This window comes from Anticarsia gemmatalis, chromosome Z (assembly GCF_050436995.1).
Source record: "Anticarsia gemmatalis isolate Benzon Research Colony breed Stoneville strain chromosome Z, ilAntGemm2 primary, whole genome shotgun sequence".
Lineage (NCBI taxonomy): Eukaryota > Metazoa > Arthropoda > Insecta > Lepidoptera > Erebidae > Anticarsia > Anticarsia gemmatalis.
In genome coordinates, this window is record NC_134776.1 from 12,621,540 (window position 1) to 12,643,388 (window position 21,849).

The window sequence follows — 21,849 nt, forward strand, 5'->3', positions numbered from 1 at the left end:
GAGAGCACTAATGCGTGCGTGGCAGGAAAAATGATCGCCATCTACTCGATATTCTCGACGTACACAGGGAAGCTACAATTGAATAGTTAACAACGACCACCGGCGATGCCTTCAATTTAAAAACATAACCTGATTACAGCGTAATGGGACAAATCCTTTGGGAATAACAGTCGTCGAATAAAACAACACGATTATCATTGGTGTGTGAATTTAAATTAAAATCTAGAGGGTGGTATTGTGGGAATCGGTATATTCGATGCCAATTTTAAATAGTAATTCGTGTTTTTGATGGTACTGGCTGCATTTTCGAGCTGTAAAAAGTCAGTTAATGTAGGTAATAATGACACGGATTTAAAGGTTAGAGTAAACATTACAATAATTACAAGATATCTGTATGCATTAAGGAGAGTCACGAATAAATCACCAACGTTTTGCTAATAACGGTTTATTATCAGCGGGTTTGTATCCCGCAACTATTGCGCACTAAATATTCGAGTCGAATTGTCGCATTAGTATGCTGCACAGTTCTTGTTAGACTAATCCAAACAACAATAGCTAATAATATACATGGTACTTTTACATTTTGAATATAAACAAATGTAGTACAAGCGATACTTTCTCTGAGTTATTGCGTCAACGTCTCTCGGGCTTATGTTAAAAGTTCAGTTGTATGGTCTTGATCATGTCGTACTCATATTATGAATTAATAAATAGAATCAACATATTAATATGAAGACAAACCGAAGTGGACTATACATTTTTTTAATAAAATAAATAATTATGCTCATGAAAGTTTTACCACAGAACGATAAAACACTACTCATTATTATATTTAACTCTCAACAAAGATTTGCTTTTGCTTGACCATAATAATTCCGCATTCACTACATCGAAAATAAAGTTAATTAGTTAAAAAGTAATTAACACTACGATTACACAATTTATTGAATCAATCGGAACGATTGGTACACAATTTAATTTTGATATAGGTTAAAATTGTTTCGCAGCTTTTGTAAGTGAATTGATTCAGGGTAAATAATGTCATATTGCTTATATCCTTTCCCGTAATAATAATATGCATGACATTGAAAAATTTGAATAACTTTAATAATAAAAGAGCTCCGTAGCGCGATTCTGTACAGTCGGTACTGACGAGTATCGAAAGTTTGACATTTAGAACGTACTGCTAAAATAGTTCCTACATCGCCCGTCAGAGGCGCTGATCAGATTTTCATACAAAATTTCTCCATGACAGGCCGGTTGCCGGTAGTCGATATTAGTAGAGAATCGAGCTACAGTTGTTTTCGCCTGAAGGTTAAAAAGACAAACAAACAAATATAATTTTCTATGGATTTTATATTCATCTTGAGGCAGAGGTACCATTAAAGACAACTCGTGTGGTGTTTTAACTCCCGTCTTTGCGACACTATTACGTAATCGCTCTCAGAGTCCGCACTTGTCTCCGTTTCTGCCGATTCTCACATTTTTACATCCATCCGTCTGCACGTACTCATATTATGTTGCATCTGAAAAATTATATCTTCGAACAACGTATTTTAGGTTCATATTTCAAATTGTTATAATAATTTTGAACCATATTACTACATATAAATTTAAATTGTTTTTATTTCTAATTTTAATAACTGATTTCTTGCGAAAAAAATGCACATCATCATTGATCTGTATCCACATGTTGCAGTTGATTCAGGTGGCAACAGATAGAGAAATATTTGTATCGAACCAATATACACTACTGAAAATACTAGTTAAAACCTGACTTATTACAAAAAAGAAACAGAAAATAAATACTAAATAATGGTTTGTAATGTTATTGATAGTCTTAATCGTATATTCTTGTTACAGTTTGCAACCAGTTCGCCCGCGGAGTGATAGCTATGCTCGGCGCAGTCACTCCGGATTCCTTCGACACCCTGCACTCGTACACGAATACCTTCCAAATGCCATTCGTCACTCCATGGTTCCCCGAAAAGGTATGTAAAATAAAGTACTATAATATGGTTTGTTTTATAACAATACAAAAAGCCTTATATTACAATCAATACAAGTTGAATGAAAATTATTCGAACATTTTTCAGTCAACACTGGCTTACTGAAAGTAAATAACGTAATATTACAAAACATTACCATTATAATGAACTCAATAATCAATTCCAAGAATGGGAACTATTTATTTTTATCTCGCAACGAATATTTCTTTTTTAATAACATTATATTTCGCTGAACTATCTTTTGCTATAAAAATGTTACGTAAAAACTCCCAGTTGTACAAAATCCGTATCCACATCAATTGTATTTCAGTGTAGTGTTATTATTATTTACTGTATTGTAGTTGAAATGTTCATCCTTTCATAACATGAGTATATTGTCAAGGTTAAGCACTTCCCCCTACGAATGTACCTTCGCGTTTAGTACAGCGTCCTATTGTGAATCGTATTAATAATTCACTAAATGCTCTCTGCACGCAGGCCGTCAACACTCCAAGACATTTACCTTTCCTGCTTAAATATGAAACGAACAAAAATATAGTCATTATTTTATTTTTAGGCCGAATGTGTCTGTCTTTTTGATGTAGTGGTCGTGTAGACCTGTCCCTAGATTTCTTTTTCAGGGTCAGAGCAAAGAAATGTTGAATGTATTCTTCTAGAAGATTATTTTAGGAGGTTTACGTAACGTTCCTTTTAATAAAACATATCGGCTTTTTTTTTGTTAATCTGCCTGAATTTCATTGATTAAAACATTCTGACAATGTATTATGGCTAATTCATTACATATATGAAAACAATACGATAAAACCAAAATGTGTTCACTCGAATTACTAACTTTGAAGCATTTAGCACGTGTCAAAATCAATGGCATCCTTATTACTTGTTGGAGACAGAGAGACTCATCAAACGCTCAATGTTCCACCTCTTTGTAACAAAATTGACGATTAACTACCGCTTCAGAAGATCTGGAGCGCTCGAATTAAATCTAGCTTTTGGTTGCACTCCGACCGCTCGTATCGATTTTACTAACGAATTATTTGAGGATTATGTCAATTGTGACGTATTATAACACTATCATATAGTTGTATATTAATTTATATATTTTTAAGTGTAATAGTGATATATTACAGATACTTACGCCAGCAAAAGTAAATATATTATGAATATTGCTTTATAAACAACATTATTTCTGTACAATAAATTTGTGTTTAGAAAAATACATTTATTTTTCTTAATCAGTAAGTATTTATACAAAACCGCATATTATAAATTCAATTATATTAACATTTAGAGTACATGAACAATAAAGACAGTACAAGAGTCTAGTATAGAAAAATCCGATGTATCAGTTTCCAATACCCTGAATGTTTTAGGCTATTGAATATCAAAACAAATATTCGAAACTTCGACAGAAGTACTTAACTTGATTATCGAAAGTTAGCTAAAATATTGTCAACGTACTTTTATAATATTATATTTTCTAAAACTAGATTATATGTAAAAGAAAGAAAACCTAGTTAGGAAAAATACAAATGAAATACAATAACGTCAAAGTTTCCGTTTTTAGAATTAGCATTCTTCGAGAAGACATTATAAACAAAATGATACGCGGTAAATACCTATTTTTAAAACGCTTCTCTTGTCTCACTTCCTAACTGTAAAAACCGTAATACACATAAATCACTGGAAATACACCTTTTTTTAAATATAAACGAATACTTGAGTACTAAAAAAGTTTTGCCATTCTCCGGTGACATAATAATTAGGTATCGTTAGGCACGCACTGGCTGAAAATAAATTGCGTTTTTGTACCCAAAAAAAGCCTTAATGGCAGAAGACTGTTTATAAAGGCTTTCTACTTAAGGTTCGAGACTGAACGCCTCGTGCAATTTCCGAAAGCAGAAAGTTTCATCAAGAAAATTGACAGTTCACAAACTCGGCACTCAGAAAGTTATTATACAGGTGAGCCATTCAGATGGGTCAATAGGGAGTCTTAAACTACTACAGCAAAAACTAATTCAAATAAATATTTATATTCGCAGCAGCAGAAGAAATATTACCTTTTCCTTTTTGAAGAGTACATTTACCTATTACCGTTTCTTTTAGTTTTTTGTAAAAAGATTCTAAATACTTACCACGTTATTGACTTACTTTTTAGTTCGGAAGCGCTAAAAATAAAAACATAAGTAATTGGAGCTAATAGCTAACTGAGTTACATTTTACTGCTCATTCTAACTAATAAAAATACTTGAAAGTTACATAGGATCCAGCTCTGCTTTGAGTCAGACACTTTAAGAACTAAATGATTCAAGTACTCTTAAACTTTAACGGCCAAAAACTCAAGTGACATGACGCTACTTTTTGGAAGAAATAAACCACCTCTTATATGGAAATCAGAAATTAAAATTATTAAGAGCAGATTTTACTAAAAACACGTCAACATGTTATGCTGAAAACAAAAGATTCCTGATGATGTGACGTGTGACGTACGGATTTCGTTGTCAATACGAAAATGTGGACTGTGAATGTCACCGCATCTGTAAAAATATTTTCAGTGAAACATAAATCGTTGTTTAAAAATGAATAAAATGATAATTACTGTCTCGATACCGAATTATTGACTTTATCTTTTAATGCTTTTGTCGCCAATTGATAATAACTAGAGTATTAATACTTTAGCATTATTCTCTTTGTTCAAATCAGTTGTTAACAAATTAGCCAAAATAATCTCTTTATCGACGGTACCATAATGCAAATACAATCAGCTATTTTTGATGTTCCAAATGGCGTAGCGGTTTAGCCATGGTTCAATGCATTGGAACGCTAGACTCGACTTTATACAGTCACTGTGTCACGGGTGAAACGTAGATCGTGTGCGAAAAGGCATCTGTGTGAAGACCACGCGTTCTGCGCTCTCGACCCTGACAAGTCGTTTGCTTGGTTGGACGCTAATAGGACCGTACCGATGACTTTTGTAATTTACAAGTGTGTTTATACGAATTTGTAATTACACTTCGATAACTTTTGTTCACTTATAAAAAAAACAATCCCCGCGAAAACTGTCCATTCAAAACAGCATACATCATCTGAAATCAAAACGCAACGCTATAATTTTCTCTCTAAGCTTTGACATATCAGCCAGTTGGTTGCCAACCTATTAAACTCAAATTAATCGGCTGCGTTACAAATGAACCACCTCAATATGCGATAATTGCAAACAGACTGTCGTAGTAATAAACCAGTGGTTTTATGCATCATTCACCTAATATTGGTGTTGAATAGTAGCTTGATATAGCTTTTGATAACTTTCATTTAGAAAACAAATGAAGACTGATCAGTTTCAACACTATGTCACCGTTAACTCGGCAGTAAATTCTGCTAGCCATAATATAATGAGGAGGAACAGTAAGTAGGTTTGGTGGGTATATTTAAGTCATATCATTTGGTCTTTAAGGAAAGATGTCACAATCCGCAAAAATTGGCCAAATGCGGGTTATCATAGCCCACTCTTGTCTATTACCGATCAAGCAGGCAGATTATCCTACCACGTCCAAGAACACTTTCCACCTCATCATGCTACATATAAAACACTTTTCCCAGGTTATCCCACCGTCTTCTGGCCTGATCGACTACGCCGTGAGCATGCGTCCGGACTACCACCGCGCCGTCATTGACACCATCACCCACTACGGATGGAAGCACGTTATCTACATCTACGACTCTCATGATGGTGAGTACGACGGTTCTCTTCTTCTTAGGTACTTTCCTACCTTGAACGATTTTACAGAAACTATTAAATAAATAACATAACCCCTCCCCCTCGTGTGGGAGGAGACCCTTGCCCTGCAGTGGGACAGATGTGGTTAAAAAAAAAAAACTATGTTGACGTCTATGTATTTCATCAACGTAGTGATTGTATAAGCCAACTACCATGTTCACGAAATCGAAATATTGAGCTCGTGTTTTCTCTCTTTTGACTAAATTTGATAATACCATGAATGAGACAACCAATGAAAGTTTTATATTACAGACCTTGTGCCATTCTGTTATCTTAATTTTGTATGGTGTCAACAGCGCCTCTACTGTCGGTCTGAAAATAATATTGAATATAAAAATTACATTTATTACTTGCAATTACATGATAAATGTGAGAAACTTCTAATAATTTGTAAACACTTCCGTAATCCTCAATACCAAACCAGGAGACAGCTTCAAATAATTTTGTTCCATATAAAACACGATGAAAATTATTTCGAATGAAAACAAATATTATTCAATAAGTACCAATTTACTATTAACTTATTCATTAATTTGAAACTATTCATCAGTTCCGTGAAAATATTGTTAACACTTTTTATGCTAATAGGTTTAGAGTATTGCATTTCGCTAATTTTTTCGATATTTTAAATTAGGTTTTTAACAATTGGATTGATATTCCGTAATGGACTATTTTTGGAAAAGCACTTAAAATCAATGAAATTATTGAAATAATGTTTTGATTTCGTCTGCAAAACATAAGTCAAATACCTACTGGAAATAAATTAAGCAACTTAGCTTTGAAGAAAATTAGATATCCCGTTGTCTTAAAAATTTGACAAGTTAGTTCAACACAAGCATAACAATATAGCATTATATCGCCTGTTTTCAACCTTACTTTTGTACTACAACATCGTTGTTACTACAACAATGCAATATCGAAAGTGTTTTTACCATAGTGTACGGACAACGTATTTTATCGGGAAGTAACTGAATTTTTTGAGCCTCAGTTGAAGAGTCAATTATAAAACATTGGTTACCAATACAAATATAACGGCAATGTTATCAAAGTACCCTATATTTCTAAAATTTACTACCAGCGTTACAAATCAGCTTATAAAATAGGTAGATACTATGAGCACTAAGTCGCAAGTTATTTTATTTAAGTAAAGGTAAATTGATGCTCTGAACGAAACTGAACTATCAATGGCAATGAGTCTCAATCGTAATTAGTTAACAACTTATGCAATTAATGAAAAGTAGTTTCCTTTTAAAACGTGCAGTGAAGTTTACGTCAGTTATAAAACGTGACAGTGATTCGCAGTCGCATTACGTGATTTTTTTACAGATATTCTACGTATCAAAATTAACTAACTTTTATTAGGATGTACTTTTTTTGGCTATAACTTATAAACAACTTTATTATCATGCTTGTACTAAAAAATAATTATGTTACATGACAAAAGTGACAAATTATTTTTCTTCACAGCATCAACATGCAGATTGTTCAATGAAGTCTACTTGATTGAACAATCCGCTACTTTAAAATGCAAACTGCCGCCGAAAGTTGTAAATGAGCAATAAATTAATAATTTAATTATCGATGCCAAGCAACGGCAGGTATTTGTTTATTCAATGTTTTATTTATACAGATGTTTGTGTCCTTATTAATATTCCCAACCGTGGAAAGTATTAAAACGGGTAAATGTTACGCCTTTATTTCTGAACGAAAGAAGGCGAATTTTTAAAGTAGCCGCGCCCGGAATTTTAATTCAGCTCGAGGGGTAAAATATTTTCAACTCTCTTCTTCGAATAATGAGTGCAGTATTTACAATAATGAGTAGATTTTGTATTCATGACACGAATAGCTAATTTAGTCATACGCTATCTCTTTACATTTATGTATAGGTAGATTACTTTCTGATTGCCCACTAACGCTTTGCTTTAACTTGGGAAATATTAATAGGAATACCTAACCATGAGAATATACTATACTGTACAATATTAACAATAACAAAAAAAGTTGTACTTTGAATGAATACTCAAAAAACTGTATATTTTTTTTGCATAATCTGTATAAGTGCTTAATGGTTAGTAATTTAAAGATTCATCGCAAATGTACAGACATCCACAAGTATTTTTACAATTTCTATGTCATCACGATTAAAATTCCACATAAAGCGGTACGTTTAGGGCAATTATTTTTCGAAGTATATAATACACGAGGCTTTTCATTTCATAGACCACTAGTTGCGAGATTGGAGCGCTCATCATGCACGGTAATCCCAATAAAAAGTTCCATAGTTTTTACTCACGTCAGAACAACGAGCTTGTTATGTAACACAGACTTATAAGTATGGTTCAAATTATAGGATTTTTTTGGGTGATTGTTCTTAATTAGGTAATATTGATAGACATTATTATTAATACATTACAGAATGAAAACTAGTTTAAAAGTAGTCATTCTTTCTAAAATATAGAGAGTGATTTATGATTGTTTCATAATATACCTTAAGTTGCTAGTCAACTGCTTCTGATTCAACTAGCCTCCAAGAAATAAAAAGAAAATAAAAATTTATTTGGCAAATAAAAAAACTTAATAAAAAAGTATATCAGCAACACGTCAATAGAGTCATATAAACATGGATATAAATAGGATTTTTTGAGACGCGTAGTCACGGATCCGATGCGACGTAAAATTCATTTTATGTCGCAGTCACAGGATCACCTCCGAGAAAGGAGCACTTTGCAAACGGAAAAGCCCATTTACATATAAAATGTGGTAGCAAAGTAGGTAAGTATATAGATAAATGGGTATACGCGTGCTAAGAAATACTGTTTACGTAATTTTTTGTGTACTTCAGTTTAAAATTACATTTGTCATCAAATTTTCAACTCGGACTGGCTTCTGAGCTCGTTTTCAGCGGAGGCATCGTTGCTAAAAACCAAAATAAAAAGTCATAATAATGAAAGTTCACCTTAAAACGAGCCATCTACCTAGTAAGAGAAAATAAAAATGAGAAAGACATTAAAAGCAAGTGCGGATGTCGTAGCAGGGGCCGCGAGTCGCAGGCACCGGATGCCTTGCAGATGCTAAAGAAGTACGATATAAAAACCAGATTTTTTACTGCATAAAGGAAAGTACAATACTAAAAAGGCTATAATAAAGAAAGGATTAGGTTTATAATAAGAAGGCGCATAGAGTGATATCAGACAAAAACGGAAATAAAGTGGAGATCGGATTGGCAACGTAAACGGAACGTAGATCGCTCCGATATCCAGATAACACCCTCTTCACAACGTCTGTCACATCAAAGTCGATCCTTGTACGACACTCATTTGAATACCTATTTACTTTGAGAATCCCGCAAAAACAATTAAACGTCATAACATAACATTTGAATTTCAATAGGCATATTCTCTCTTGTTCATAAGTTTTGATTTCGTATTAAAGAGTTTCTTTCGGATAACGGAACCGTAGTTTCATTTATCAGGATATAAATAATGTTAAAGATATAATCAAATACATAAAAAAACGTTATTAATTCATTCAAAGAGTTCTCTACGACTTTTACTGCATCTACACATGGATCTTATTCAAATAGTTACTTATCTTACTTAGTTACTAGTATAAATATCAAGCCGTATGTAGGAGTTATTTAATTAAATATTTATTATACGTGTATTTAAAGTTCCTTGTACGAGGCAATATATTTTTATTGAACACGAAATACCACATTTACGCTAACGCATAGTGCAGAGCTAAGCATTTTTTTTTTTATTTATTTAATTAGTAAGTCACATACAGATATTATAAAAAAGGAATACTACTGAGAATCTTACATTAGGACACAGCCTTTCATATTATAGACTAGCTGACCCGCGCAACTTCGCTTGCGTCACCTAAGAGAATGGGTCAAAATTTTCCCCGTTTTTGTAACATTTTTCGTTGCTGCTCCGCTCCTTATGACCGTAGCGTGATGTTATATAGCCTATAGCCTTCCTCGATAAATGGGCTATCTAACACTGAAAGAATTTTTCAAATCGGACCAGTAGTTCCTGAGATTAGCGCGTTCAAACAAACAAACAAACAAACAAACAAACTCTTCAGCTTTATTATATTAGTATAGATTTAATTAATCTCACGCTGTGCTTTGTGCACGGAAACGCTATTAAATTTTTAATTAAATATAGGTCTTTGTGAAACCTGACTGTGTGATGTACAATAGAGACGTCACATGAGAAACACACACTCTTTGTGATCAATCTAGTGCACAGTATTAAAAAATAATCGCAGTGTGCGCAAAAAGAACAAACTGTAGTCGACTAAAGTCCAAGCGGAATGAGCTTGCGAACCTTGTCTATGAAAAGTTATAATCTAAAATACCTACCACCATCCGAGAGGTAGTTTAGTTTATAAAAGTTTTTCAGTTTTTCTGAAGTGTCATTGAGCCAAGCTGGCACATGAAAGACGTCAACAGAGGGGTCTCAATGTAAAATATTTCGAATAAGCGTCGAATATTTTCATGAAAGTTACGAAGTTACGTATAATATAAATAAATTGCTTGCGTATTGGAGTGGTAGGCGTGTCAGCGTCTGTTATACACTATTTGCTTTTGAATCTACACAAACTATCTAAGTGTAGAAAATCACGCTTTGAACACTAAGAGGATGAGAATTAAATCCAAAAGTTTATTATCTGCAACCAAAATACTATGGCATGTACATTCCGTTCAAAACAAAGGCAAATTATATGCGATTCAGCACATTATATGCATCGAAGCGTTAATTGTTTGGAATAATATAATTTATTAAACTAAATCACGTTGCGGTCCACGAATGCAAAACAGGCCGTGGCTCGACCGGCAACAATACCCCCCTCAGAAGGCAATAACGCCATCTCCCTGCTGGCTCAATGCCTCTTTGCCTATTTATCGTGGGCTCTCTTCTCCCAGTCATGATAGCAGCTTCGTACCTATTCTCATATCTCAGGAAAAATACTGTTACTTGGAAAAATAGTTTCTGTTTACTGTCTATTGACGCAACGTAATATTTCCCCTACATTTGTTTAACTTCTCAAATTGGAGAAAAAAATGTCACCGCCGCCGCTCAGCATAAAATTTTATGTTACAGACGAATTCAATAAGCCCTAGAAGCTGCGTGTGACTGAATTAAGAGACTTTATGACAGCGATAGATTACGTGAACGTCGCGGTCTGTTATTGAAACTCCCTAATCGTCAACTCGATACAAGCAACAATAGAGACGTGATCCCGACGTATTGTCGCTACAGAATAGGAAGGATTTACCAAGACTCTGAATAAAACAAGCTAGCATCTCGACTCAGCCGAGTAAATGCCTTTGTAATCACATTGCACGAGCGCTTGCGGGCCAAACGCAAAAGAAACTTTTGAGCCTCTGTTTAGTTATAGCTCTGTACGACTTCATTATAATTTGTTTAGCAGTAGTTCATCGCTTTGTGCGCTTCATCGTTTTGAATATCGTGCTAATTAACAAACTTCTTAGTATCTCAAGTTTGTGAGTACGTGTTTAGCTTTAATAATAATCATACATAAATTGTTTTTAAGCATTTTTGTTATTCAGCAATGACAATGCTCAAAATTTTTTTTTTTCCAATAAGGCGTAATATTACCTACACTTCAACGTTTCTTAATTTAAATTCTAATATAAAGTTAATTTGTGAATGATATTTAAGAAGCCTCGTCCCATCAATTTGCAATAACACCGCGCTGAATAAAATTTTATGCATAGATATTTTAGAATAGCTACCAGGTTCAATGTGGATTCTAGATAGGAATGGTCCTATCGACTTCCAATTTATTCAGCGAGTTTAATGTATAAAACCCACGGATTTTCCGCTCCTAACCGCGCACCGGCCCGGATTCTTGGTGAAGCTATAATGAATTTTATTGCTCTACATTATAACGTTTCTATTAGTTAGATATCGCACGATTAAATTTCATATTGATGTCTAAATCTATCCCAAACCAGAACGAACGATACATATATTTCAATGAATTATGTTCTAGCTTCCTGAAATCTAGTTATTGCGTTTCTAAAACCATGATCGTATTAGAGATTAGAATTTGTAACAAGCCAAAATAAAATATTTACATGACCGTTTATTCTTCATTTAGAATTAATCCTGAACGGAGATTTTTAAATAATTACTCTTTTGTAAAGCGAAAATAAACAGAGCAAGCGTTTTCATAAATAAATAATGGCATTTGAAATTAGGAACCTTCGTAGATACACTGCTCCTGATTTTCTTAGGATGTCATGAGATAAGAAGCTTTCCCTTTGATACTTTGAACCCCGATAGCGGATTCACATAAATGGTTAGGATTTTACCGTATTTTCTCTTTTGAAGATAATGTGGTCTTTCTGTAACTACTGCGATTAGGAAAATTACTTTCCCATGTGGATATAAAAATCGCAATAGCAACCGAACTAGCATTGGTAGTATATTTTGTTCTCCTAAATATAAAATTGCAATCAATATAGAGCTTTGTAACGTTTATATAACGTTGCAAAAAGATTTAACTGCACCTAGGCACTATATTATGGATCCGACTTTGATGTAATTTGTAAACAGCTAATAAGTACAATTAAGCAAAGATACTAGAAAATCTGAATTGCAAAAGGTAGATTTGTCTAGACTCCTTTATGGTTCTGAGTCGCCTTCCATCAGTACCCTAAAAATGAGGAACGAATATATTTTTCGGGTAGGCGCGTTCATAACAGCTACTTGTATAATTTTTTTCGGAGATAAAATTCCAGTCGGATTTTTTTGTCGACAAATTCATAACCCTTTGTTGAATATATCCATAAAATCGTAGCCGTGTCCTTTAGACAGCTTATACATACGTGTATGCGAGTAAAAATGAAATTGATATCGGAATTTGATTATTATTACTATGATAAAGACTAAAGCGATGCGGGTTATTGCCTTTATTTCATTACGTGAGTTGTAATTTAAATTTACATAAACGTGTACATGTGGCTGACAACGTAACTTGAAAATTTTAATGTATTTAGATAGGTATGAAGTAATATGTCATCAGTTAATATCAACCGTGTAAGCGGTTTCTCTTTAAATTTTGTTTTTGCCTGCGTAAAAGAAAACAATGATAAAATACCAAACATTTTTGCTGTACAAAAATGACGAAAAATTTTGCATTCTAAAGCTGCATTGTCAGAATACGGAATTTTGATTTAATAAACATTCTTTTGATATAACATTTGTCCGTTGTACGATATGGAAGTTAAATTCATACAAGAAATAAAGCCTAGTTATGAAAATTTCCTGATATTTCCAATACAAAAAGCTGCAAATTGTACAGGCTATATTTTTATACGTAAGAGTTAAACATAAAAAGACAAAAATACATACAAATATTGTAGCAAAGATTTCATGCCAAAAAAATATATGCTAATATCTAAATCTAATTGCAAATACTGTAATAACATTAAGAACATAGTTTAAAGCGAAGTACATTATAAAGCTAACGTATTATTTAGTTTTATGTCAACAATGTTTCAAAGGGAATTCGTTACGTGATAAGATTAAGAGATTAGTCCAAATACACTCGAAGTAAAGTCAAGGGACTTGCTTGTACAAATGTGAGCAAAACAAGACTAACATCTTAAAACGTCAACTAACACAGACGTTCCGTTATTGGGCGTACACACTATATAGCATAACATTATATAACAACTTTTTTAACATCCTACTAATATTATAAATGCGAAAGTTTGTGAGAATGTATGTACATATGTATGGATGTTTGTTACTGTTTCACGCAAATACTACTGAACCGATTACTATGAAATATGGTACACAAGTAGCTGAAGACCCAAATAACACACAGGCTACTTTTTATCCCGGAGTCACCGAGGGATCAGGGTTTACACGGGAAGGGTTTCCACGCGGACGAAGTCGCGGGCGACCTCTAGTTTAATCATACATTGAAGTTTTTTTTATAAGGACAAGTCTCATAATTATACCTGAGTCGTGGAAGTTCAATTTTCAGTCGCTCCAAAACACTGGTTATACTACCAACATAGTTTTAAGAAAAGCTAGGCTGAGAAGTCCCATACTTAGAATTGTTCTTGTGTCGTGGTGACTTTAACATAAAAACAGTGGACACACATTACAACTATAGGCAAAACTATTATCTGTGGTCTGTTGATCACCCATATTTGGCGAAACTATTATCTGTGGATCACCTATATATTTGTCTCGTGTGGGAACCGCACCCACGACCCTCCGACGAACTGGAAGTGACAGCAATCACCTTAACAACGACACCACAGAAGCCGTATAACAGGCAACATTACTAAAAAGACGATTAAACATATCAAATCATTAAATATGAGTGAAATATTTTTCAAAATACCAATTGTATGTATATAGATTATGGTACGTATTATTGCGGATCATGACCAAACTGACCAACCTTAATTATTTTTGTTGAATTAATTATCAGGAATCAATTGCCACTTTGACGTACCGCAATTGATAGTTCTGTAAAAATACTTTATCAGTGTATTTATCGTATTAATATTATTCAAATATTTGCTACAACACGTAAAACCATAAAAAGGTTGTGACTAACTATTACTTAGACTAAAAGGAAACTTTAGACACATCTTTTTGTATATTTCCCGCTACATTAGCTACTGTTGTAAACTAAACTATCGGCCCATAATCTCACAATCGATTCAAGCCAATACAAAAGCACTGCTTATTCAAAATACGGCGATCATTTGGGACTACGCTTTCAAATGATAAGTATTACTTTCGTATTACAACCGAAGCACGGTTAACTTGGGTACCCATATTCGTGCTTTCAAACATATTCCCAGGTAACTGCCGATTCGCAGGGAAACTTAATTAACAAGTAGGCTGCATGCACTTTGCGTAAATGGCTCTACTGAATACTTGTTTAGTTTGTGAAATATCCTAACATTATATCATTATAACTGTCTGCAGTTTGTTCTCGTGCGTTGCTTTATGTAAAGCAACCTTTATAGGGAATTTATCCAAAATACCTTGTGAAATGTGAAGGACAATGCAACGATTATGAGATTGTAGGTATCTATGTGTTTTCGTGAGGTTGACAAAACTTCTTCATGATTGTAAATATTACGATCATTACATACATACAAGCTTATCATTTAAATTGAAATAGTTCCTTAAATCTGTTTATTACCTATTTAGTAGCTGAGATATGAATGTAAAATATGTAGGAATAAAGACTTGGTTTAACATAGGCAGGTACTTATTGTGCAAAACACTGAACGAACAAGTTTTAACTCGCGCTCGGACTTTTTCTTCTCTATTATGTCAAGGCTCAAGTGATATTTGTTTTCTTCTAAAAATAAAAACACATTCAAAAATGTTTGTGTTGTTCGTTGTTTTTACATAAGTATGTACCATAAAGTTCGAGGAAGGGTAGGTCGAACATTGCCCGGAGGGCCTAAACAATATCGTGTTATACTAATACAATAAAAATAACCCCAAACCCTATAATATTGGGGAACGTCTTTTCAATACATGCCATGTATGTTTACGTATTTGTTTTTCGCAAACGTTCAAAATATTCGTGCAAAGAAAATGGTTCGATATTATGTACGAACAATAATATCTTCAGAATCTCAGTATTCACGCATCGCAATAATGCGTTCGATATTAAAACAATAAAACTTAGTGTAATATGATAGAATAGTAAACAGTTCGCCTGAAGCGTTGAAACAATGTGATTTTATCAAACGCTATTATCGCAGAAAAGAAACAAAGGTTGCATTCAACATCCTACTTTTTTTTCTTTTTCAAACAATGCACGGACACATTTAAAGATCAATTCGATTGTTTCCCGACTTGACTGAAGTTTATTGGCGCTGAGTGAGTTTAACTAAAGATTGCTAGATCGACAGTGAGGCGTTTCGCCCTAAGTCACGAACCGTGAGCAATTGACTTCTTGGCCAGCGCCGGAGCCTCCATTCATCTCGCACAATATAAGAAAAGACGTAATCATGTCTACAGAGGAATCACGTCGAACGAGCGACAACGCCGGAATTCCGTCTGCCCCGACATCCCTCCCAGTGCTCGCCGTAGATAATTTTCTTTACAAAAAGAAACGAATTTTGTGCTTACGGTTTTTTCTAAAATTTGGGACAACGCAATTGAATTCTTTTTTATCGATTTGTTATAACAACTATCGACATCGTGTACAGTTTATACTTATTTTACTGAGATCCCAATCATTCCAAATGATTATATCTAAATTTTTTTGTTTATCTAAAGCCGTCAGTAAACACTCATCATTAATCATACTTAACGATTCTCAATTAAATAGGTGAATAACCTGGTAATAGAGTAACATAATTAAAGAAGAAAAGTTTATAAGTCGTAAGAACATATCCTTATTCTATCGATCGTGAAAGTTAAACTTGATACGGAGTAGATAAGCTGGAGTCGTTACTGAGCTGGACTTTTAAAGATAAAGAAAAACTTTTCGATTCGAATTCGGCAGATGCTGCAAAAAGACGTTTGTGAAGTTAGTGCAGTTCTCCGATGAACGTGAAGGTCCACTGTGACTCCAAACAACTAAAACTTTACATAGCTCTCAATGATCAGGCTCTCAAATAAAGTGCAGTTTGCTTACACAGTTTTATATTACTTGCAAACTCGTTATTTTTTGCTTTCCGTTCAAATAACTGTCGAGTTGTAGTAAAAGATTTATACCATCTTGCTATCCAAACTGTTATTTCTACAGTTATAGTAACAAAAAGGGTCAATATACGTAACAGTATTTTTAAAGTAAATGCTCACATAAATTGAATTTAATTTCACATTATTGAAACATATTTTTAAATAAAACTGTATTTTTAACTTAGCACAGCGTAAAAATGTTAAATTATGACTATTATTTTTTCTGAAGAACCATTAATCACAATAGAGCAATTTGTATTTATAATTTCAAAGAAGTTATTTCGAAATCATATTTAAATCAATACTGTATTTATTATTTGGCTACTCCTCGCTAATTTTAACTTTAAGTATTAAGCAAGTAAGTAAGGGTGACCTAGATGAATAAAAGATTTGACTTTGTCGCCACATTGACTCAAAGGAATCAATTTAACATCACACAATTTATAAAATAAAGAAATTCGTCTGAAATCCATTTAACGCTCAAAAACTTCTTATTGACGCAATTATTTAGAAATACGCAATATGAAACCTAACAAGTGGATACCTTACGAGCTGAACGCTTTTATAATAAATACGTCGCTGACATTTATTTACTTAATGTGTCAAGATTGAAACGTACTTTTTCATTTATACAATATATGTATATGTTAGTTTTTATAGAAATATATAGGTAACATAATTAAAAAGTAATTACAATAATAAGAACAATAAAATTTAATATAATAGTATTAAACTATTATCTAACCGAGGCACATTTTATATTCCACACTGATAATAAAATGACTGGTACTCATTTAAAATGTAGCTATTCACACGTACATCTGTATGATTTGAGATATTAAAGATTCTAGCGGCTAAACTACCGCAAGCAAGTTCAAACAGAGCACGCTAATGGCGCGTTGAGATTCCATTGATGACGTCATTACGTATTCAGGTGGAGACATTGCGTGTCTAATTAGTAATGCTGAGGAAACACACGAAAACGAGTGAAATTTTCAAGGTGTTAAATAGAAAAGGAGCGTTATGACGCGATATGAAATTGCAATGAGGCCTTCAACGGAGGCTGGCGAGTCTCGACAAATCCTACGATAACGCCTTCATTACCCACACGTCAACCCTCTTCTCGCCGCGTCTTCGTCACCGCTTCAATCTTTTTGCGGATATTACCCTTAAATTATGACAAAAGCGCCAGATCGGGAGCTGCATAATGAATCCCGGCTAGTGATGAATGGTTGTGTTTCATCTTCCATTGACATTTTGATCAAAATATTCGTCTAGATACCGGACACGAGTTGTAATTTTTGTTTTGCTTTCGCTCATTGGCTGTTTGCAGTGAGATTGGGATATTACGTTCACGCCACGGGATAATTTATAGGTCGCTTTTGTGTTCTCACTGAGAGCACTGAAGTAATTTGAGAGTCATAAACAATTGTGCGTATGTTAAAGGTATGGCACTTGAGTAGTTTTATTATGTCGAAATGAGTTTTGTTTGAAGAGCTTTCTTGTAGACCTCGCCTTGTCTTGGGTAATTATGTTACTAACTACACTTCCTTATAAGTCTACTCAGAATAATTGTTGTAACAGTAGATTTACATTTAAATTAGCGTCGTAGACGAGACATTCATACTTTCATATTTCTTCGAATGGACGAACTCGAAAGACAATTGATAATAATTATACTCAGCAATGTTTAAAAATTACTAATTGCTATTGCTATTGCGGAGTCCGATGGATGAGGGCGGCCCAGGACCGGTCCTATTGGCGCTCGATGGGGGAGGCCTTTGTCCAGCAGTGGACGATTCCCGGCTGAGATGATGATGATGATGATGATTCACGGGAATCTATAATATACCTAATAGACTTATCGATTGGGTCTCACTTTAGAGTATCTGATAATTTTAAATAGTATTTGAGAACACAAACAATTAATCAAATTAATTAATTTGGGTACAATGTACATTTTAAACGATTGTTTTCGACGGCGATTAAATGTCCCATCCCCGATAGTCGTGTAACATGACGCAACAATATAAGCAACTGACTGTTTTTCTTTCATCTCACATCAGAATGGAAACTAAACTATGAACGCTTGACAAGATAAAACGACACTTTCATTTAAATATCAATCTACATATCACTTACATAGGAGAATAGGGGTATCTGGTATGTAAATAACAGGAAATTATTTAATTAGGTATGATTAGAAAATAAAGTTGAAATGAAAATTATATTAACAACTGCTTTCATTAATATGCCTGGACTAGAAATTATACATATTTTGACAGTTACACATATCCATATCAACCAAGATGAAGCGGTAACAACTTCGCTACTTGAAACTGATAATTTTTATAGCTTATCAGTTAATTATAATTTTATAATAAGGAGATAATTTTTAATACAAATAAAAATGTTCTATTAGAATCGCTGGTTCATACAAGTCAGATCTTAAAAATAAAACCGGCTCATTATTTTTCAAAAATGTGTCACCATATTACCTACAATAACGTAACAGTATTTATGATGAAATGTTATCAATTTGCCGCAGATATTCGCGTAATGGTAATTATTTGCGGAATTGTGGTCATAATTACGTATTAATGGGTACAACGTTGATTTGTGGAGCGTCGTTCGTAACTGGAGCCCCTACTCTTGTTCATTTATCCTTCCCATCGTTGGGACAACTGGCAGAGTCCCAACTACGTGGTATGCTTCAATTTTCTATTGTTGATTTTCATGTATGCATGTGATTGAAGCAAAAAATAATACTACGAATCGTAGCGGGCAGCGTTCCTTGGTCTCAGCCTACCCGTATGGATAAAGACGTATTTTATTTGTGTTTGAATTCCATAATAATATGTTGCATTGTCCTACGCTATTTAGAGAAATGTGCACTTTATTTATAATATCAAACAGGTATAATAATAAAGCTATTAATATATTCTATGGCATAAAGATGGGCGCACGATACATACCACTTTACCATTCGGTTGCATTCAACACAGTTTCCACAGGCTCAAGTTTAGTTATTCAATAGTTAGTGGGTCGAAATTGTAAATACATTTCCGCCTTTTGTATGATAAACGTCCAGGAACATATTGAAAGCAAAGCTGGTGACACTTGCAGGATTGTAGCTTTATATCTCAATCGACCGGAATACTGACAACCAAATCGTCCAGAGCTCACAGTCCATTTTGACCAGACTTAGATCGAAACAGGGGTAGGGGATTCTACTCTCTGTAATTGAACATTCAGTTAATAAGTCGTCCCATTGAGAACACGATGAGACTATTGTCAACAGAGGTATTTTTGATAAAACAGTTTCTAGAATATTATACGTTTAGATAAGGTATACTTTAAATTATTAAAAGGTAATGATAAATTACAATATCACAGTTATATCACATGAATATAACAATCATTTAATAATGGAACATACGGTTTTCGAAATAACGAGCTAAAGCATTTTTAGTATTCAGCAAAGCAAAAGTCAGATCGTACATGAAACTTGGTAGACAATATCACTGGAAATGAATGCGAGTAAACGAGATGATGAAAACAAAACTACTAACTGCTTTGAAACGCGAGCCATAAAGGGATCAAACATTTCTGAAAAAGGGATAAAATAAGACGCGTCAAATACAACACTCTAGCAATACTACAGCGGAATATTTTAGTACGGGATCTTTAATAAAGTTTATTATAAAACGTGAATAAAACCTATTTTGTGACTGTAATTTTGTACTTTTCTTTCTTAATAAATAAATAGTATATATAGTATACACATTATTGTACATGAAGCATAAATCAGGATCACCACCCGTGATCTTACAAACAATTTTGTAAAAAACAAACATTAAACTATCTCTGAAGAGTTTACTTCAGGATACTATTTACCTGCTCTAAATCTAACACTGTGCTATTCGTCATTCTATTGCAATATGTGTGGCGACTCAGTTAGTGCAAGTCCACAACGATACATCATCGCCTGACGGATAGGCGGCGAGCATTTGTCGATTAAAACTCGTCTGGAAATATGGAAACCTCTCGTCACTAATCTATTTACAAACAGTTTTAATTAGAAAAATCTAAAATGAAATTTAATAATAATATAATATAAACAATATTCTAGATATTTTAATATCGTACCACAGAACGTTTAATGTACGATAATTATTTACGCAAAACCTAGCAATAAATCCACAATGGAAGTGAAAAGGATATTAAAGAAGAAGTCTGTACCGATATTTGAAAAGATAGTAGGCTATAAAAAACTTCGGTGCGTACTATAACACGGTTTATAACTTCAGTAGAACGTTTGTGAGTTCGTATAATGTCCGACTCCACGCCAAAACATGCCCCTAGAGTCGGCTATTTAACGAATTCTTTAGGATATGACTTGCCAATGGGCTCTATATAGTTTTATACCAATAATAAAAAGGTGGCTTTCTTAGATTATTCATAAGAGGAAATCTTTGTAGTTTCCAAACACCTATAAACTCACTAACATAAGCTTTAGCGCGAATTAGTGTTTATGGATAATGATACATTGTTCTATGATATTTTCTGCGAGACAAATTCGTTATTATTAAAGTCTAAATGGTCACTTCTTAATTATAATTACACTTTGTAATTCAATATGTTCTAATTAAAATACCAATTATAGTTCTCTCGTAAACGAGTTTGTTAAAACTAATGACCGCTTACCAAATGATAAATTGGAAGGTTTACTGCCCATTAACAGTTTGTTCACACTCTCGTAATTTTCAAAACTCCAATAAACCATCGGTTCTATTTTGATGTCAATGTTAAAAAAAACTACTTCCTAAAACAAAGTAATTATATAAATATAAATACAACCCTTCTGTAAACTTATGTACGTTAATATTTCGGAGAAATGAAAACTTATCCATATTTTTATAAAATGTGGCTCTACCTTAGAAATTGGGCAAAAAATACATGCCATAATTGCTTCAACCAATTTGTAGGGTTACTTCGCCTGCAGCAGTTGTACCAGAGTTTGCAGCCGGGCAATGCAACGTTCCGCATTTCAAATGTGAAACGAGTCACAAATGCGTCCGACGTGGTGGAGTACCTGCGCGCCATCGAGCGCCTGGACCGCTGGAGCAACAAATACGTTGTGCTCGATTCTACTACACAACTGGCGAAAGACGCGCTAATTTTGCACGTACGTGATGTGCAACTCGGCCGGAGGAACTACCATTATTTCTTAAGCGGACTGGTGAGTAATCCCTCGGCTCCTTGTTAGAAAGCTAATTGCGGAATTTCAAGATCTCGACTTTGCAAGTTTGTGTAACAATATGCGGAGTGTCAATGTCATTAACAGTAC

At 33.8% G+C, this 21,849-nt stretch overlaps 1 protein-coding gene across 1 annotated transcript in view; it reads left to right on the forward strand.

The window, feature by feature from the left end:
* Positions 1-21,849, forward strand: part of LOC142986579 (glutamate receptor 1-like) — a 133,536-nt gene that overhangs the window by 94,889 nt on the left and 16,798 nt on the right. The window contains exons 3-5 of the mRNA XM_076135088.1: positions 1,864-1,991; positions 5,607-5,736; positions 21,488-21,741. Of these exons, the coding sequence (XP_075991203.1) occupies positions 1,864-1,991; positions 5,607-5,736; positions 21,488-21,741 (512 nt within the window). The remainder of the gene's footprint in view (positions 1-1,863; positions 1,992-5,606; positions 5,737-21,487; positions 21,742-21,849) is intronic.